We start from the raw sequence: 17,183 nt of genomic DNA, 5'->3' as shown, positions 1-17,183 counted from the left end.
TTCGACTGGGTAAAAATTATAAAATATAAACGAATCTTAAAATTGTTTTTTTACTCTAAAGGCTTTAAAACGATAGATGTAAATATCACAAACATGAACCGTTTAATTTTAATACGGCATTATTAATCTTGAATTAAATATTTGGTTTTCTTTTAGGCACAATGGACACCTAATATTTTTGACGTCTTTGGGTCCTCGCAGAGGGTGTGTTTACGCTGACGTCACAGCAGTTTGCCGAAGGGGTGAGTTAAATGTCTTTTAATTTCGTTGATTAAACACTGATAGTGAATAATAATGCGAGCCTTTGACATGTTACCACAATAATGGACACGTATAGAAACATTATTGTTTACGAACAATAAGCTCTATCGTCCGATTATAATAAATCATAAAGGAAGTGCTTACGAGCTAGCTAGACAGCTAACTTCAGGCTAGCTAGTTTGTCAAAACAAGACATTGAAAGCTGGTGATTGTCTTCGTTAGGAATGTTTTCCTCTAATTCTTCGTCGATCAAAAACGTATTTGAGTGAAACAACGATTTCTAGTCAACACGGCAGCATTTGTAAGCTATGTATTGTGTAACTAATATAGCTAACTTGTACTTATTATATATATGGTATTTACAGCGAACAAAGTCTGGCTTTTCATAGATTTTGCTCAACAATTATATGGTGTTGATCTGTTTAATTGAAAATAATAAACCTCGGAACATCGCCCCAAAGCTGTACTTAAAATAAATTGAGGTTGAGAATAATTGTCCCTTCTTAAAAGTATTGTAACACAATTTCAACATTACTGGGGACCTGTGATGTTTATCTAAACAGCTTTTATTAATTTATAGTGCTATAAATGTCTCTGAACACTTGCCCAGAGCCAAGGTGACGAGCCCCATAAATCATTTTGCATTCGGCTTAACAACACAATTATTTTAAATGTCTCAATTTTTGTGTAAAATTGTGCCTGAAAGATTCTTTCCTAAAGGTGGATGTTTTACTTTGTGAAAAGGTTCATTTGCATGATGCTTCTCCTGAGTAACACGTGTATCACTAAGAAACTATAATAACACAAAGTAAGGTACCTCATCAATATCAATTTCTAAAAGTAATAATACAGAAAATATCTTTAAGTTAATGTCTTTAGTCGGGACAGTCCCTGCCAGGTATAATAATAGTAAATTAATATTTTTTTTAAATTTGTAAATGGTGGGAAAGTTTACTTTCTCTGTAAAGATAGATTTGCCTGGATGTGTTTAGTCCATAAACTACATATGTATACATTGTTGGACACATTTATCAGTCAGTTTTGAGTCAAATTATAACTTAAATCTCATTTCAGATCAAGGACTGACACATCGGCATCATGTTCCATGGCATACCAGTTACAGGAGGGGTGGGAGGAGGTAAGTCATTCTAATAAATCCAATGTCTTCTAATGATGTATTCAAGTTGTTCAAGTATCCTCCTTTCAACAGTAAAGTACAGTTTATGTCACTCAAAGCATGTCATCTTTTTTTTCCACAGCTCCGGCAAACAAGCCTGAGTTATATGAGGTAAATGTAACAACTTTTTGTGTGCTTTATCAATGATTTGGCAAACAGGATTTGAAGCTGTATAAACCCTAGAGCAGCACAATGATTAATGTAATTCAAATTATCTGTAATATATTATTTTTAATTGTTCTGGGGAAAATGTGTTAAACATACAATTGTATGGATGTTGCTACTCCAAGGCATATTTTTATTAAAACCGTACAAAAAAAGTAATATTCTACTTTTTAATCATTTATTTTCAGGAGGTGAAATTGTACAAAAATGCAAGAGAACGAGAGAAGTAAGTGTCCTATTTATGACCAATTGCCAGCCTTACCCCAGGGATTCATCATACTGTTAGTGTTGTAACACATTAATTCCCTGTTTCTGAAGGTATGATAACATGGCAGAGCTGTTTGCTGTTGTCAAGACCCTTCAGGCTCTGGAGAAGGCTTACATCAAAGACTGTGTCACGCCCAATGAGTGAGTTGTATTTTAGTTTATAAGTTGTAGGCCTGCTCCAAATGCTATATGGTTATATGTCATTTATAGTGCTGTTGGACTGCTGCTAGATCGCCCTTTGTATACAGGTGTAGTGTTATTCCCATCGTTTTTGTCTTTTTTGAAACAATTAACACCATCAAATATGGATTGAAGCAGAATATTTAATTAGATACTTTTGTGTATAATGTTCAAATTTTGGAAATGTTTTCCTTTTTTAATATAATATTGACTTTTGGGCTTTATAACATTGTGGAGTGTGGACATGTTGGGATCACACAAGTTGCAACTCATATGAGGTTTCTATGTTGTTTTTAACGTGCAGTATTCTGTTCCAGGTACACCGCCTCCTGCTCCAGGCTGCTGGTCCAGTACAAGGCCGCCTTCAAACAGGTGCAGGGCTCTGATGTGGGCTCCATCGATGATTACTGCAGAAAGTACAGAGTGAGTTTTTCTTTTGGAGAGCAGATGATTCAATGAACTATTTAACGTTGTGAACATTTTCACAAATAGGCAATGAAGGTGATATATATATATATATATATATATATATATATATATATATATATATATATATATGTTGTTCATATTATTTTTCTTTTCTTTCATAGCTCGACTGCCCACTAGCCATGGAAAGGATTAAGGAGGACCGGCCAATCACCATCAAGGATGACAAGGGCAACTTGAACCGCTGCATTGCAGATATAGTTTCTGTACGTCCTCTCTGCTCTCCGTCATATTAAACTCCAACAGGAGGCTTATTTTGGAAGTGTGCCATGATAAAAAATGTTTGTTTATGAAATTATTTAGTGTTGTCAGCTCAAGCACTCAGTGGTTGAAGTGGTTACACTTAATTTGGCTCATCCTGTGGTCAGTCATTTTAGAATGTGAATGGATGTTCCCAGTCGTATCAACGGCCAGCTTTTATCTACCAATAAAATTGGCTGATAGACGGTTGGATTTTAGCAAAGAATGTGCTCTGTTTTTGTCGCTAGTAAAAACAAAAGTATTTCTTGTTGATGAATGTGCAAGTCTCATTGTTCGTCACCTTCTCTTTCAGCTCTTCATCACTGTGATGGACAAGCTCAGACTGGAGATCAGGGCCATGGATGAGGTAAATACAACAAAAAAGTAGAAAAGTGTAATAAACCTTTTAGAGACTACTGTGATACTGATTATTTTCTATTGGTCCAGATCCAGCCAGACCTGAGGGAGCTGATGGAAACCATGAACAGAATGAGCAACATGCCTCCAGACTCAGAGGCTAAGGACAAAGTCAGCCTCTGGTGAGTCTTGACATTTATTCAATTATTTGGTCTCCTTATGAGTAGGTTATGCAAAATGTAATGTTTATTTAGTTGAAGCGTCTTTGCGGTTGAGAAAAACTAAACTGATACCTAATACATCCCAATAGTAACTGTATATTTACTATGTAAATCCATTTTTGTTTTTTTTGTTGCTTTTTGTCAAAGAGGTAGTGAACAAGTCAAGACGTGCTTTAATATATTTGTGCTAAGGGGGATTCTTTTCTCAAACCTAGTTATAAACCTTATTTAATGGATATCAACAAGTGGACAATTTCCTTGACTGCTTGAATAAGTTAAACCAGTAGTGCTAAACGTAGGCCAGTCTGTGATAAGTCTTAACATACGGTTGTTGTGTTTTCTCCTCAGGCTGACCACCCTCAGCAGCATGTCGGCCTCAGACGAGTTGGATGATAATCAGGTGCGCCAGATGCTGTTTGATCTGGAGTCGGCCTACAATGCCTTCAACCGCTTCCTCCACTCCTCCTAAAGCCTCGGCCCATCATCGATCCACCTGTCTGAAATTCTGACTCTAATATCTATTAAGTTAAAAAAATGGCTATTGATGGGGGGAGGTTTAGATCTGGACGGGGTCTAGATCTGTCTCACATCACCCCATTTATTTTCGTATGTCCTTTTTATTCATATTGTGTACTATTCAAACTCCTCGCCTCGTGTACTTCAGTGTCTGGGACATCATGATGCCTGCAGCCTTGCCCCCCAGGCTTAATCTGTGCTGTGAGACACTCCATTGGCCTCTTTTCTACCCAAACTTGTGTGGAAAAAAAACAAACATTTGCTGTAAATTCTGCTCTGGACAAAACAGTTTACTTCTAACTTTGTACTGTAATATCAAAAAGGTCTAATTTTATACTTTTGCAGAGCACCAACAAAGAAGCATGATACAATTATATCGGGCAAAGTCTGCAGATTAAGAAAAGGTTGCAACAGCCAAAGCCTTTCTCATTGGAAAGATAAATATATATTTTTTTCTTTTTCGTACCTTAATTCTATCCACTGCCGGCCACTTAGGGTCAGATTTTCTGTTCTGTATTACATTTTGTTTTTCTATCACTTTTAATGCAGGACCTGCATTAGGTTCTGAAGCTGACATACTTAGTCTCTCAGTTAATAGAAAATGAATGCAGCTTTAATAATGTATGGACTTTAATGTTAAACTGCACTTCAGATTAATACTTATATTGAAATGTTGGTGGAAGAAGTTGTTTGTGTACATTTTCTAGCCCTTTTTTCTGTTAACAAACCTAATCCATATTTCCTTTACAAGTGAGGGCTGGCCACATGAAGTAGGTAAAGCGAGGTGGACACACCCCCTCTTCATTTTGCTTGCTAAATATGTTTCAACCCTCAAACATCATTAGGGAAAACATATTTATTAAGAATTATCATTGTAAATAATAGTTTTGATTTTTAAATAAGAGCATGTAACACCTTTTTAGAAATAAAAATGAAAAATCTACCTCCAACTTCATCTTTGTTGTGTGATTTGTTCAAAGTTTTGTCTTTAGACTGTGTAAAATATTTAACATCTTATGTGACATCTGTGCTGTATGGCTTATTCAACGAGATGTTGTTATTTTTATTATCCTGGGGAGCTGTGGCTCTGGAGCGGTTGCTTTAATGTTGGCGGTTTGAAACATGGACCCTGCAATTTCCTAGGTCAAGATTCTGAACCCCAAATTGCTCCCGATCGCTAAGCCACTAGTGATTGTGTGTGATTTTTTTTCTGTGTCAATGTATGTCTTGGCTTTGGTTGTAAAGTGCTTTGAGTAGTTAATACATTTAGAAAGGCAATATATGCAGTCAGCATGTCGTTGTGTCCCTGGGCAAGACACTTCACTCCAAATTGCTCCTGGGGGGGTTGCCCACGGTATTGAGTATGTAAGTCGCTTTGGATAAAAGCGTCTAACAAGTAACATGTAATGTAATATAAATGGTAACATTTACCATTTCCATTTTGTTCCTCCTAGGAGGGTACTCCAGCAGTTTATTTGAGGAACTTGCCGAACCATGTAAAAAACAAAGTTAAAATTGATACAGCAGTGGCTGAGATGACCTGATTTAACCCCAGAAAGAATGACTCCTACATTTCCCATAATTCAACTCAGTAGCAGCTTTTATTAGCAACAGTTTGGAAGTCAGGATTTCATAAAGTCGAAGTCTCTCATGAAAAGATGAAATGACAAAGGTCCAATCTTTACTGTTTTAATTGCCTTCTTTACATGTTTATCACATAAATCACATGTTTTTATTTCAAGGTTAATCACTTCAACTACTGTTTCTCTCTGAAGTTACATTTTATAATATGGGTTAGCCATTGTTGATCATGGACATAGTTGAAGCACCTTCTTGTTCACTACTTGTGAAGGCAGGTCCCAGTGAGCTAAAGTCGAAAGTAGAAAAGCAGTCAGACTACCAGGCACTGCTATTAACTTGAAAACAAGTTTGCAAAACACTTTGCATGATGCAAAAGTGTACAAACATGACTACGGTCTTTCTATAATCCCAGTGCCTCACCCATTTTGTATAGTGCTAATCTCCTTGATCACACCAGATGTCCCATGGCCGGCCCCTAACACCTCATATACAATAAAGCAAAGACAAACATAATTTACCATTGATTCAAGCCCTTTTTTTTATGGTGTACTGTACAGTATGTTACAGATCTCTCTGTGGATAGCTCTATTGTGGCCTTTCTGTGTCTCTTCGTAGTTGCTGTGTGTCTATTTTGGATTCTTTGTGGTTGCTTTGCCTCCTTGAGTTTATTTTGTGTGAGTGTTTGAGCTCATTTTGTGTTTCTTTGAGCTCATTTTTTATCAATGTGGCTGGTCGTCAATTTTTCCCATATATCTTGTATGTCTCTTTTTGATATTTGTATGTCTCTGTATGTTTTTGTTTTTTTAGCCCTTCCTAGTTATTTTATGTCATTTTGCAGTTGCTTTGCGTGTCGTTGTAGTCTTGTTGTGGTTTTTGTGTGGTCTGTTCGTGGTCATTTCTTTGCTCTTTGTGATTGTGTAACACAATTTGTGTTGACCTCTTTTTGGAGTAAAGTTGTATCTCTCTGAAGTTAGTTTGTTTCGCTTTGTAGTGGTTTTATGTATTTGTGTTAATTTCTCTTGAAGTGACTGACAGTTTTTGGATAAGGACGTGACACTTTTGGCCCCTGTGTCTGGGTAGCATTTTATGCTGCGGCTCCTTTAAGAAACCAGACAGCAGCGTTACCAGGACGACAAGTAGAGACAAACGTGTACGTTAGTCAGTTTGCATCAGCAGAGGAGGGGGAGTATCAAAACTCGCGGAGAGAATTAAATATTACCTTGACAAATAACAACACATTTTGTACAGTACAAATTCTATTTATCAGTCACTTCATTGAGTTAAAAACTAACCTGCTGCTTCTCGACCGACGGTGATAGTTAAACAGTAAGCGACGCGATGTCTGACAGCACTTTGTGGATTAACAGGTCGCTGCTGGATAAAATACAGAACTAGCCTGCAGAAAAACGTTTTTTTTGTAGTGGAAATCAACACAAGTCTCTGAAGTAACTCGCTTTACCATTCAGTCATTTCTGCCAACGGTGTTAACGACTGTTTTCCGAGAATTCAAGATCTTTTTCAGGAATAATCAAAGAGTGTGGTAATGCTTTCTGCATGAGCAAGAGGACTGTAAAAAAATGAGCAAAAAATATCAATCAACAAACGTTTCTGAGGTGGAGGACCACATTTCTCTCAAGTATGAAATCAAGAAGAGACTTGGAAAAGGGGTGAGTGACTTTCTGTCTCTTCATTTACTAGATTCAAAATGGAAACGTGTATTTACCCCTGGCCACTGGTGGAAGAAGTACTCAGATCTTGTACATAAGTTAAAAAAAAGTACCAGAGTGCAGGGATACTCTGTTACAAGTAAAAGTCCTGCAATCAAAATGTTACTGTAAAAGTATTAGCATCAAAATATACTTAAAGTACTATAAGTAAAAGTAGTCATTATGCAAACTGTCCCACTTCAGAACAATATAGGATATGTTTTGATTATAATTATTGATGCATTAATGTGTTTATCAAAGCTGCTATTGGTGCAGCTAAATGTATTTATTTTGTAGGGTATCCAGTGAATGTTACCAGGTGTAACTAAAGTCTTATAAGTGTTGTATATTAAACATCAAAGTAAGTAACTAAAGGTATTAAATAAGTGTTGTAGAGTAAAAGTACAGGATTTACCTCTGAACTGTAATGGAGTAGAAGTGCAAAACAAGTCCCTCAAAATTGCACCTAAGTACAGTACTTTCGTAAATGTACTTAGTTACTTGACACCACTGCCCCTGGCTATACAATTTAATATTATTGCAAAAAGGTTTTATGAGTTGCCAAACGCTTTCAATGCTGTGTTTATACCAACAACCTGTTCACAACAACCTGCTGGGCACCTGTACATTAATGTTTACCACATTTTTAAACCCCGTTTAAGACACATTCCTGAAATTATTCAGACTTAAATCTCTCCATGATGTTGCAATGAAAGGTTTATTTACTTTGGCAGGATAAAGTCTTTCTTTGCAGATCAGCTGTTGTGTGAGGACACTTGTTCCCTTCAGAGTGCAACCCCTCTCTGTTTTCCTTCTTGCCACAGGACTATTCGTAGCTTGGTTTCTTTCCATAAACTGTCCACAGAGACTCACAAATTGCTGCTCTGCTGCGTACAATGACCAGGTGGTGACTGACACGTACACAAGTGTTACTGGTTAACTGCACACACCTGTCCTGAAGGCGGAGGTGACTCATGCTGTTTCACCTGTTTACAGTTGTCTGCTTTGATACTGGCATCCTTTCATGTTGTGCTTCACCTATAATTAGAAGCACTGTTTGGCTTCAAAATTCAAAGGTTTTATTTTCATATGCACAGTAGCTGCAGTGTAGTCATGGCAATGAATATCTTAAGTCCCAGGCTCTTTTAACAATGCAACCTAAATATATATATATATATAAGGCAAGGCAAGTTTATTTATATAGCACCTTTAAACACAAGGTAATTCAAAGTGCTTTACAAAAATTAAAGACATTAAGACTATACGACACGTCATTAAAAAGCAAGGAGAATAAAATAAACATAAAACAAGCTAATATATAAAATACATTAATAAAAGTTACATTTAAGATATGAATAGTTCAATTAAAAGCAGCAGCAAAAATACAAGTCTTTAGCCTGGATTTAAACGTAGTAAGAGTTGCAGCAGACCCGCAGGTTTCGTGTAGTTTGTTCCAGATATTTTGAGCATATAAACTAAACGGTGCTTCTCCATGTTTAGTTCTGACCCGTCCCAGAAGTCCTGAGAGGCATAAAACAATACAATAATAAAAAATAGTGCAAGAAGAACAAAACTAAAATACAAGGTTCATAAAGTGCTTTTACAGCAGCATAAAATGCTCTTACTTGTTCTGAATACATATTTTGTTTTTAACCATTTACCCCAGTAAATATGCATCATGTCTCTTTCTGTGGGTCCGGTGTTTGACAGCCGCCACCAAAGCTCTGTGTGAATGTGATCCACTGTCTTCAGTGACAGTGTACACTCCCTGTGTCTTTACAATAAGAGTGACCTGCATCACTGCTGCCTCTGTTATGCTTCACTTCATCTCCTTTATCCACACCCTAACTCTCCTTTCACAATAGTCATGGATGTAGCTACTATTGAGGGCACAGAGGTCATGTCCTCACATTTTTCTGATCAGATGTGCATTTGACATGTTTTATAATTAAAAGTTACACATTTACACAAGCCACATATTAAAAGTGGTGCAATGATGACTTTTGAACCACTTTTAATATGTTTCCTTTACTTATGCAGTTGAAAACAATATTAATGTGTGACAGAATATAATCCTCCTCATGCATGGCGATCTGATGTTACCATGTTGTGTCTCTCTCAGGCTTATGGCATTGTATGGAAAGCTGTTGACAGACAAACAGGCGAGATCGTGGCCGTGAAGAAGATCTTTGACGCCTTCAGGAACAGGACAGATGCCCAGGTGAGTGCTTGATTACCTTTTTAACAGAAAGATAAGATTGGCTAATGATTAAATAGAGCAGGAGGCTTGTGTGTTCTTTGTAGAGTTCACATCCTAATTGTACTTTTCTTTTCTTTTGCAGCGGACATTCAGGGAAATCATGTTCCTCCAGGTAACAATTATTATCATACTATCATTCTCTTGAATTTAACTCCAAAAACGTTTAATGTAAATTGTTTTTATTATTGAAGGTATGTATGCTGATACTGCTACAGTAGTTGTACCATGCCTTTCTTAATCAGCACAGCACTGTTTATTTTTCCATTAATGTTACGTCATAGCTGATTGCTTTATAGGCAGGAACATACTGGAAAGGTCTCTGAACTGAATTTGCAGCTGTGCAAACCATTGAGCAATGACACTGCTGGTGACACACTGGGGTAAAAACCAGACAGCAGCAGAGACTTCAGTTTTCTTAATATCCTCAAGGTCAATGGCAATGACCAGCAACAATGTTCCCTTATCACTTACCTGTATATCCTTATTTCTTTTACAATTTCCTAAGTGGGTGTTTCATCAAATATCTTAATATTTCTTTTCAAACATCATTTTATTGAGCCAGACAATGATATACATTCAGCACCTTGTTGTGTAAATGCTCATCTCCATTTACACACAATGATTCACGGCCATTCACAGATATTAAACAGATAATAGTGACAATACATGATTGTATTTAGACATTTGAACAATATCAAACATAAGTAAACCAAAAAGAGAAAAAAGAAAACAAATCATTTGCTGTGTAAATAAAAGACACTGACAAAGTATGTATGTATACAGCCTACTGAATAAAAGAGAGACAATCAAATCAAAATCTACGAATAGTAACACAAATATTGATTTCTACCTTTTACTTTGATTTCCTTGTGTAACATATCCTTGAGTATTTATTTGGTGACCTACATCCATGTGACCTTCAGCTGTGTTTCTGGCCCCTTAATCAGCTGTTGTTAAGTTTCAGTAAAATTCCAGTGTTGTTGAAATGGGTTTTATAGTGACCATTATGTAACTTGTTGTTTTCACAACCTTTACACAAAAAACGCCAGTCATCATTATTAGTCTAACATTAGCCAGGAATGTGTTTGTGAAACTGTTGCTTCTGTTACTAAAACTCCCCTTACTGTTGCAGGAGTTTGGCGATCATCCCAACATCGTCCAACTTCTAAATGTCGTCAGAGCTCAAAATGATAAAGACATTTACCTTGTCTTTGAGTATATGGGTGAGTGTTTGGGAAGTTTTGTACACTTCAAGAAAGAATCGTCTGATGCTTTGACGCACTAAGGGAACAGTAAAGATTACAGAAATGCTTATTAGTTTAACTTGGCCCTGAAAAGGTGTGTGTGTGTGTCTGTGCGTGTGTGTGTTTGGCTGGCTGCACTGTCTTACTGCTGAGTCCACACACTGGCCTCGCCCCTCTCTGCAGTATAATCCATGAATACAGCCGCATTCAGCACAGACCTCCACTGTTTCTCCCTGGCACTAAAATTACAATACTTTGCTGAAATGATTGTGTATTTTAATTCGGAGAAGCCTGTATTTACAATTCATCCATTTGTGTTACTATAACAGTCATATTATTATAATCCATGTTTTGTTTTGTGTGTGCAACAGATACCGACCTGCATGCAGTAATAAAGAAAGGCACCCTTCTGAAGGACATTCACAAACGTTATGTGATGTACCAGCTCTTCAAGGCCATCAAATACCTGCACTCAGGAAATGTTATCCACAGGGACCATAAGGTAGGCAGGTGGAGAATATTAAGCAACAGGCATGAATGCATCTTCTTTTGTGGATTACTTTCCCAATTCATGAAGGGAGACATTACAGTTGAGTTGATTACTTACAGGTTACATTAATACAATTATTTGTTGTATCACAAGTGTTCTGAAAATGTATGTTTAAAATGCAAATGAGGCATTATCTAATGCAAATTCTTTGGTGAATTAAATGAATCTACATAAGAAAATATACTTATGGCCTGTAGTCACTTTCATACATTTATGGTTTGAGGTCTTCTTTTATTTGACTTCTTCAAATTCCTTTTTATGTTCAACCCAGTAGAAAAAGGGGAGGGGTAGGAATCAATAAATGTTTGGCATTTTTTCAACTCCTATGCAAATCCAAGCCATTACTTATGTCCAAAATACTGTTTATGTTAACACATTCTGTAAGACTTGCTAGTCTGCGGGAAATCAGCTGACACTATAACATCCTCTGTTTCGAACTGACTAGAATTTCCTTCCTGCTTTCTGCCAGTTGTCTGTTATTGCATCTCTTTTCACTGTTTTCATATCATGGTCAAGCTGCTTGAATTAACCTCTCTGTAAATACGTGAAAACCGAACTATTATTGTCCCTGTGGAGAATGTTTCTCTTGTCTGTGTTTCCCACAGCCATCCAACGTGTTGCTGGACACCGACTGTGTAGTCAAGCTGTGTGATTTCGGCTTGGCCAGATCGCTCAATCAGATCCAAGAGGACAGTGGGAATCCAGCGCTGACGGAGTACGTGGCGACGCGGTGGTACCGAGCTCCTGAGATCCTGCTGGGGTCCACAAGGTATCAACTGTGATGAGTGATGTGTCGACCACTTTAGGCGCTTTTTACAACACATGTCAGCGTTCACACACATTCATACAGAGGCTTTTATACAAGGTGCCACCTGCTCTGCAGGAGAGATGAACACACACTTACACACACTGTTGGCCATGCCATGAGAGCATTGGGATTTGGGGTTCAGTATCTGCTTGGGTCTGCTTGTTCTTCACAGCAGTGGTTTTAAAAGGACAGTTGACCCAAAACAAAAAAATACATAATTTCCTCTCATATGCAGTGCTTTTTATCATCTGAATGGTTTTGTTGTTAGTTGTGTTTATGTTGGCAATATCAGAAATGAAGATATCTGCCTCTTAAATATCTACAGGGCACTCGACTACGCTGCTCAAAATTCCAAACATATTTCTTGATGTGACCCCTTTACTCAAGATAATCAACAAACAGTTTAATATAGGAACTACTTTTCTTTCTACCCATCAAAGAATGATCTCACTCTTATCCAAGCCTCTCACCCAAGAGTAGATGCACACATTACTTCTGCGAGGTGATGCACCTTGGGGTTGTAATTTCTATGACTGATACCTCAGACATTCGGCAACTCACCCAAATTTAAAATGGATTAATAGTGCTACAGGTAAAAGGAAATAAATGTATTTTGATCTGGGGGAAAAATGTACCTCTAAACCAAGTGAATTCCAATGACTGAACTGTGTGTGTGTAGTTATGAGTGTACCAGACTTTGAGAAGTACATCTTGTCCAAAGGTACACTAAAGGTGTGGACATGTGGAGCCTCGGCTGTATCCTGGGAGAAATGCTGCTGGGGAAAGCGCTGTTCCCCGGGACGTCCACCATCAACCAGATAGAGAAGATCATGACCACCATACCACACCCCAGCCCAGAAGGTGATTCAAAACACCCACACTACACTTTTAGTAAAGGACTGCAATCATCACTATGAATTAATTAAATGCAATTTCCTTTTCAGATATTCTAGCAATCAAGTCTGAATATGGATCCTCTGTGATTCAGAGAATGTTACTAAAGTAAGAAAACGTTTTGTATTATTATGTGATTTAATAATCATGCTTAGCCTTTTCTCGACTTGTAACTCCTGGTATAGAGCTAGTTTTGTTAGTGACGATAACACATTTCCTCCCTTCCACTTTGAAGATTATTATCAGAGCTTTCAAGAGTCTGATAACACGCTCTGAGAGCAGCAGTAGTGATTATTGCAGAGGTGCAATGACGCAACAGTGACAAAGCAGCATCATAAACTAAGCAATGACAGCTGTGAAACACCACCTTGTTGAAAAGGGCAGTTCTTCATGTTTGTTGCAGAGAAATGAAAAGAACAGGGAGAGTCTAATTGTTTGCTTGAATAATCTCCAAAGCTTTGCTATATTTAAAAAGTAGCAGTATTCTTATTTATCCATCTTTTACTCTTCTTAGTTAAATATTGACACCTCAAAATTGTCCTCTCAACTGAGTTTCTTCCTCCTGGTGCTTTCTTAACAACATTTATGAACAAGGTTTGTGATAGGAGATTTCATTGCATTAAGTGTACAGTATGGTTTTGATAAGATGGATGCATGGAATACAAAAGACAATATTTCTCATTCTGAGACATTTCATTATTTGTAATCCCTTTTTAAAATAATAGTACACGATGCTAAACATCCCAAAAAATCCTTTTAAATATGGCTCTTCCTTCCTTCCCCAGACCACAGGTGCCTTTGGAGGATCTTCTCCAGCCTTCTGTGCCTTCAGATGCTCTGGACCTGTTGAGAGGTTTGCTCGTTTTCAACCCAGACAAGCGACTGACCGCTGAGCAAGCCCTGCAACACCCATATGTAGCCAGGTATTAAAGATCAAGAATTCCAATTCATTGATAGATAAGTACCTGTGGTTTTCCTTACAGCAAAATGATTGAGAGATATGTGTTTTATTGTCTAATCTTCTGTTGCTTAGTTAAATGGTTAAAATCGATAGTTTTTCTGTTTGTTTTTCTGCCCGTGCTAAATTGAAATAAGTATTTAAATAATAGGAACCTATTACCATTTAGTGCTTTCATTTACTATAATTTCTGTCTCTGGAGGTTTCACAATCCAGCCAAGGAGCCCGCCCTTAACTACGATGTAGTGCTTCCAGTGGATGATGATGTACAACTATCTGTGGTTCAGTACCGCAACAAACTTTATGAGGTACAAAATGAGTCTGAAAGGTTCAGAAGGAAACAACAACAATGTCATCTTTACACAGTAGGCCATATTGCAAAGAAGTGTATTGCAAAAAATCATTTTGACCTTTGGTCTGATCACAGTTATTAACCCCAATGATCCTCCTCTCTACCTGCAGATGATGCTGGAGAGGAGAACTAATCAGGGGATGCTGAGGCTGATCCAGCTAAAGGACGGACGCTCTGTCAGAAGCGTTGAGAAGCCCAATGTGAAGGAGAAAGTAGAGAAGGGACTAGTCAAAGCGAGTGGGGACAATGACCATAAGGGGGAAACACAACACGTAAAGACTGAAGAGTCAAACCCAGAGCCTTTACAAACAGCCGTCCCTGAACCTGCGCCTGTGTCAACCCCGCCTGCTGTGGAGAAGACGAGTCCTTTATCGAGTCCCTTATCGAGTCCCGACGGTTTGGGAAAACTCACCTACAACCCCATCACACATGCCCCAAGTATGTCTGAATTACTTGTTCTCCAAACAGGGCTGGGTGTTGAACCTCAGCGCTTTGTTACTTTTGATTGTATGTAAAGTGTCTCTGAGCATTGGGAAAAGCGCTATACAAATCCCATGAATTATTATTATTATTATTATTATACAATATGTTCATAGCACAGGGTATTAAATACTGGGAAGATTTGTAATTTGATTAAATGTTTTGTATGCTTGTTTAAAGTAACAATTGTTTCACAAGTTCACAAAGCAGCTTTATAATTATTCAAAATATCCTGCTCTACATCCTCCTACACTTTTAAAACCCAAAGTATAAAATGATTTTTTCTCTTTTGGAGACATCTCAATGGGATTCAGTTTAAGTTCTTCTTAAACCCATTATTCCAAAAGTGGATTACAGGTGTTGTATTATATATTCTGTGAACAAGCGTAAAGACCTGAATAATGTCACCTCCAAGTCCCCTGTGTACTAAAGTGAGTTAGGGTTAGGGTTAACATAACATATCAAAAGAATGTTGTTTTTGGTATTTGGGTCTCAAACACACACTATTAATACATATACCCTCAGATAGAAAACACAGCTTCTTCTTTGTGTTATTCAGATGCTTTTGTCCGGAGTCCGGCTGGTCCTCCTCATCACGGCTTCTCCACTGCAGCAGGCAGGAAACTCGTGGGACCGACCAGTAATGGAAGTGCAACAACATCACCAACAGAGGGCACCAACACTGATGAAGTAATCAACAGACCTCAGCTCACTCAATGTTCAGTTTTGTTTTCCTTTGCTGTGATGTGATCTTGTTTCGTTTTTACTTTCTTTTTTTATCTTCTTGCACTGTTTCCTACTCGCAATAGTTCTGTATCTCACTTTGTATGTTGCTCTCTCTTATCACTACCCTCACAAGTCCATGGATCAGATTCTCCAGCGTGGTCGCTCCGCCCCTGTGGCCCACACCCGCTCCTTCTCCTCGACCTTAAACCAAACCCAGAACCACCCGCTGGTTCGCAAGGAAGAGCCCTCCCTGCCCTCTGGGCTGTACGTCACATCTGCCCGCCTGGTCAGTCCACCACTCCTCAGGACTTATGACTCAATGCCACAATGCAATTTAAGGTTATTTACATACATGATGAAATATTGATTTAGAGGTAGAACACATGAAAATAGTTGTATTTGTCCACTTCTTTTATTACTTACCTCATTGCTTACATTGTTTTCACCCTTTGTCACGGCTCATTTACATGATTAAGTCAATCTTATCACTCCTTATTTAAAGAACTCACTAACTTTTTCACCTTTGCCCATGACGCATTTGAACAGTCAGGGAAATTGTCTTTTTCTATAGTTTACTAATATGAAGATGGAGTGGCCAAACGAGGTATGTCTAACTTTCTTTTTCTTCCCTTGCAGAACCAGCGCTCCAACCCTCCGGTTCGTGAGGCTCGGCCCCCAACACGCTTCAGCAAGAAAGTGTATCAGAGTAACTGTAATGTGGCCGCAGCAGGCGACCCTCGAGCCAAACTGGGCAGCTATTGCCAGGCCTATGGCACGATCAACAAGACTGATCTGGACAATCTGCTACGAAGCCGCCCGTACCACCAGTAGCTGCTGCCATGTCAGCGGTCACATATGTGTCACATGTTTGAACACACAACAACGTTTGCCCTGCAATAGAATGTTAGCAACGAGGCAAACTAAAACAAGGCTTGTAAAACGAAACTGTGATGAGTGACTGTTACACTGATTGTATAATATGTAGATGGTATTCTTTGGAGATTTGTGTGTTTCATGATCCAAACCGTGACAAATAATACAAATATGTCAAATCCATATTACGTTTATCAAATTGAACCAGCATTTCAGGAACATTTGTTTATGTAAGGCCAACATGTTTCGCTCTGTATCATTTCTCACAAGGTTGGATTACTAACCAGACAAACCCAAGACCTTCAGCTTTTAAGGTGACTCAGTTTGGAGTCATCTACACATTTCTTTGGTAATATGCACCTTTTATAGCACATTATCAGTTGAAATGTTTACTTGTCTATGTGTTAGAGAATGTGTGTCAATATTGACATGTTAAATGTTCCTAAATACATTGTGTTTTAACTCATTCACAAACACAGGGTCAACATGGCCTCACACATACTGTACTTCTTACGCATGAAGTGGCCCACTAAAAGGGTCAAACAAGCCATGATTTAGCCTTAATGGTTCATGCACATTAGGCGATTTGCTTTTAGCCGAAAACAGAATATCTGTACAATTTGCAAATAGCTATTTAAATTGATAATATAAAATAGTATTTTTTATGTGAATTCAGAAGCAATACGTGTTCATATTGTGTACAGAAAGTAAAAATATTTGTGTTTACCAGTTTATAATGTTAAACAGACTTGGGTGACTGTGGCAGCAGACCACCATAACGTTTAATAATAAACAGCGTTGGAAATACTCAGATTCTTGATTTCACCAGAAATATTGAACAAAATACATGATATCACATCAAGCCGAAACACACACAATAC

General features: G+C 37.9%; 2 protein-coding genes across 2 annotated transcripts; both read left to right on the top strand.

The window, feature by feature from the left end:
- The first annotated feature begins 156 nt into the window (after window positions 1–156).
- vps28 (VPS28 subunit of ESCRT-I) lies at window positions 157–4,820 on the top strand. Its single transcript, XM_034124227.1, has 10 exons — window positions 157–242; window positions 1,336–1,399; window positions 1,521–1,549; window positions 1,792–1,829; window positions 1,922–2,011; window positions 2,368–2,473; window positions 2,641–2,742; window positions 3,090–3,143; window positions 3,224–3,315; window positions 3,703–4,820. Exons 2-10 carry the CDS (start codon window positions 1,360–1,362, stop codon window positions 3,821–3,823), a joined length of 672 nt encoding a protein of 223 aa, XP_033980118.1. The 5' UTR covers window positions 157–242; window positions 1,336–1,359; the 3' UTR covers window positions 3,824–4,820.
- Window positions 4,821–5,993: 1,173 nt separating this feature from the next.
- On the top strand, window positions 5,994–17,110 carry mapk15 (mitogen-activated protein kinase 15). The gene is made up of 14 exons (XM_034124223.1): window positions 5,994–7,118; window positions 9,280–9,378; window positions 9,500–9,529; window positions 10,550–10,640; window positions 11,033–11,163; window positions 11,817–11,980; window positions 12,741–12,880; window positions 12,964–13,021; window positions 13,699–13,836; window positions 14,074–14,179; window positions 14,334–14,661; window positions 15,263–15,393; window positions 15,563–15,715; window positions 16,066–17,110. Exons 1-14 carry the CDS (start codon window positions 7,029–7,031, stop codon window positions 16,258–16,260), a joined length of 1,854 nt encoding a protein of 617 aa, XP_033980114.1. The 5' UTR covers window positions 5,994–7,028; the 3' UTR covers window positions 16,261–17,110.
- The last annotated feature ends 73 nt before the right edge of the window (window positions 17,111–17,183 follow it).

The sequence above is a fragment of the Trematomus bernacchii genome, unplaced genomic scaffold, assembly GCF_902827165.1.
Source record: "Trematomus bernacchii unplaced genomic scaffold, fTreBer1.1, whole genome shotgun sequence".
NCBI classification, from domain to species: domain Eukaryota; kingdom Metazoa; phylum Chordata; class Actinopteri; order Perciformes; family Nototheniidae; genus Trematomus; species Trematomus bernacchii.
Note: the sequence above shows the minus strand (reverse complement) of the source record. Positions and strands in the feature narration are given on the sequence as shown.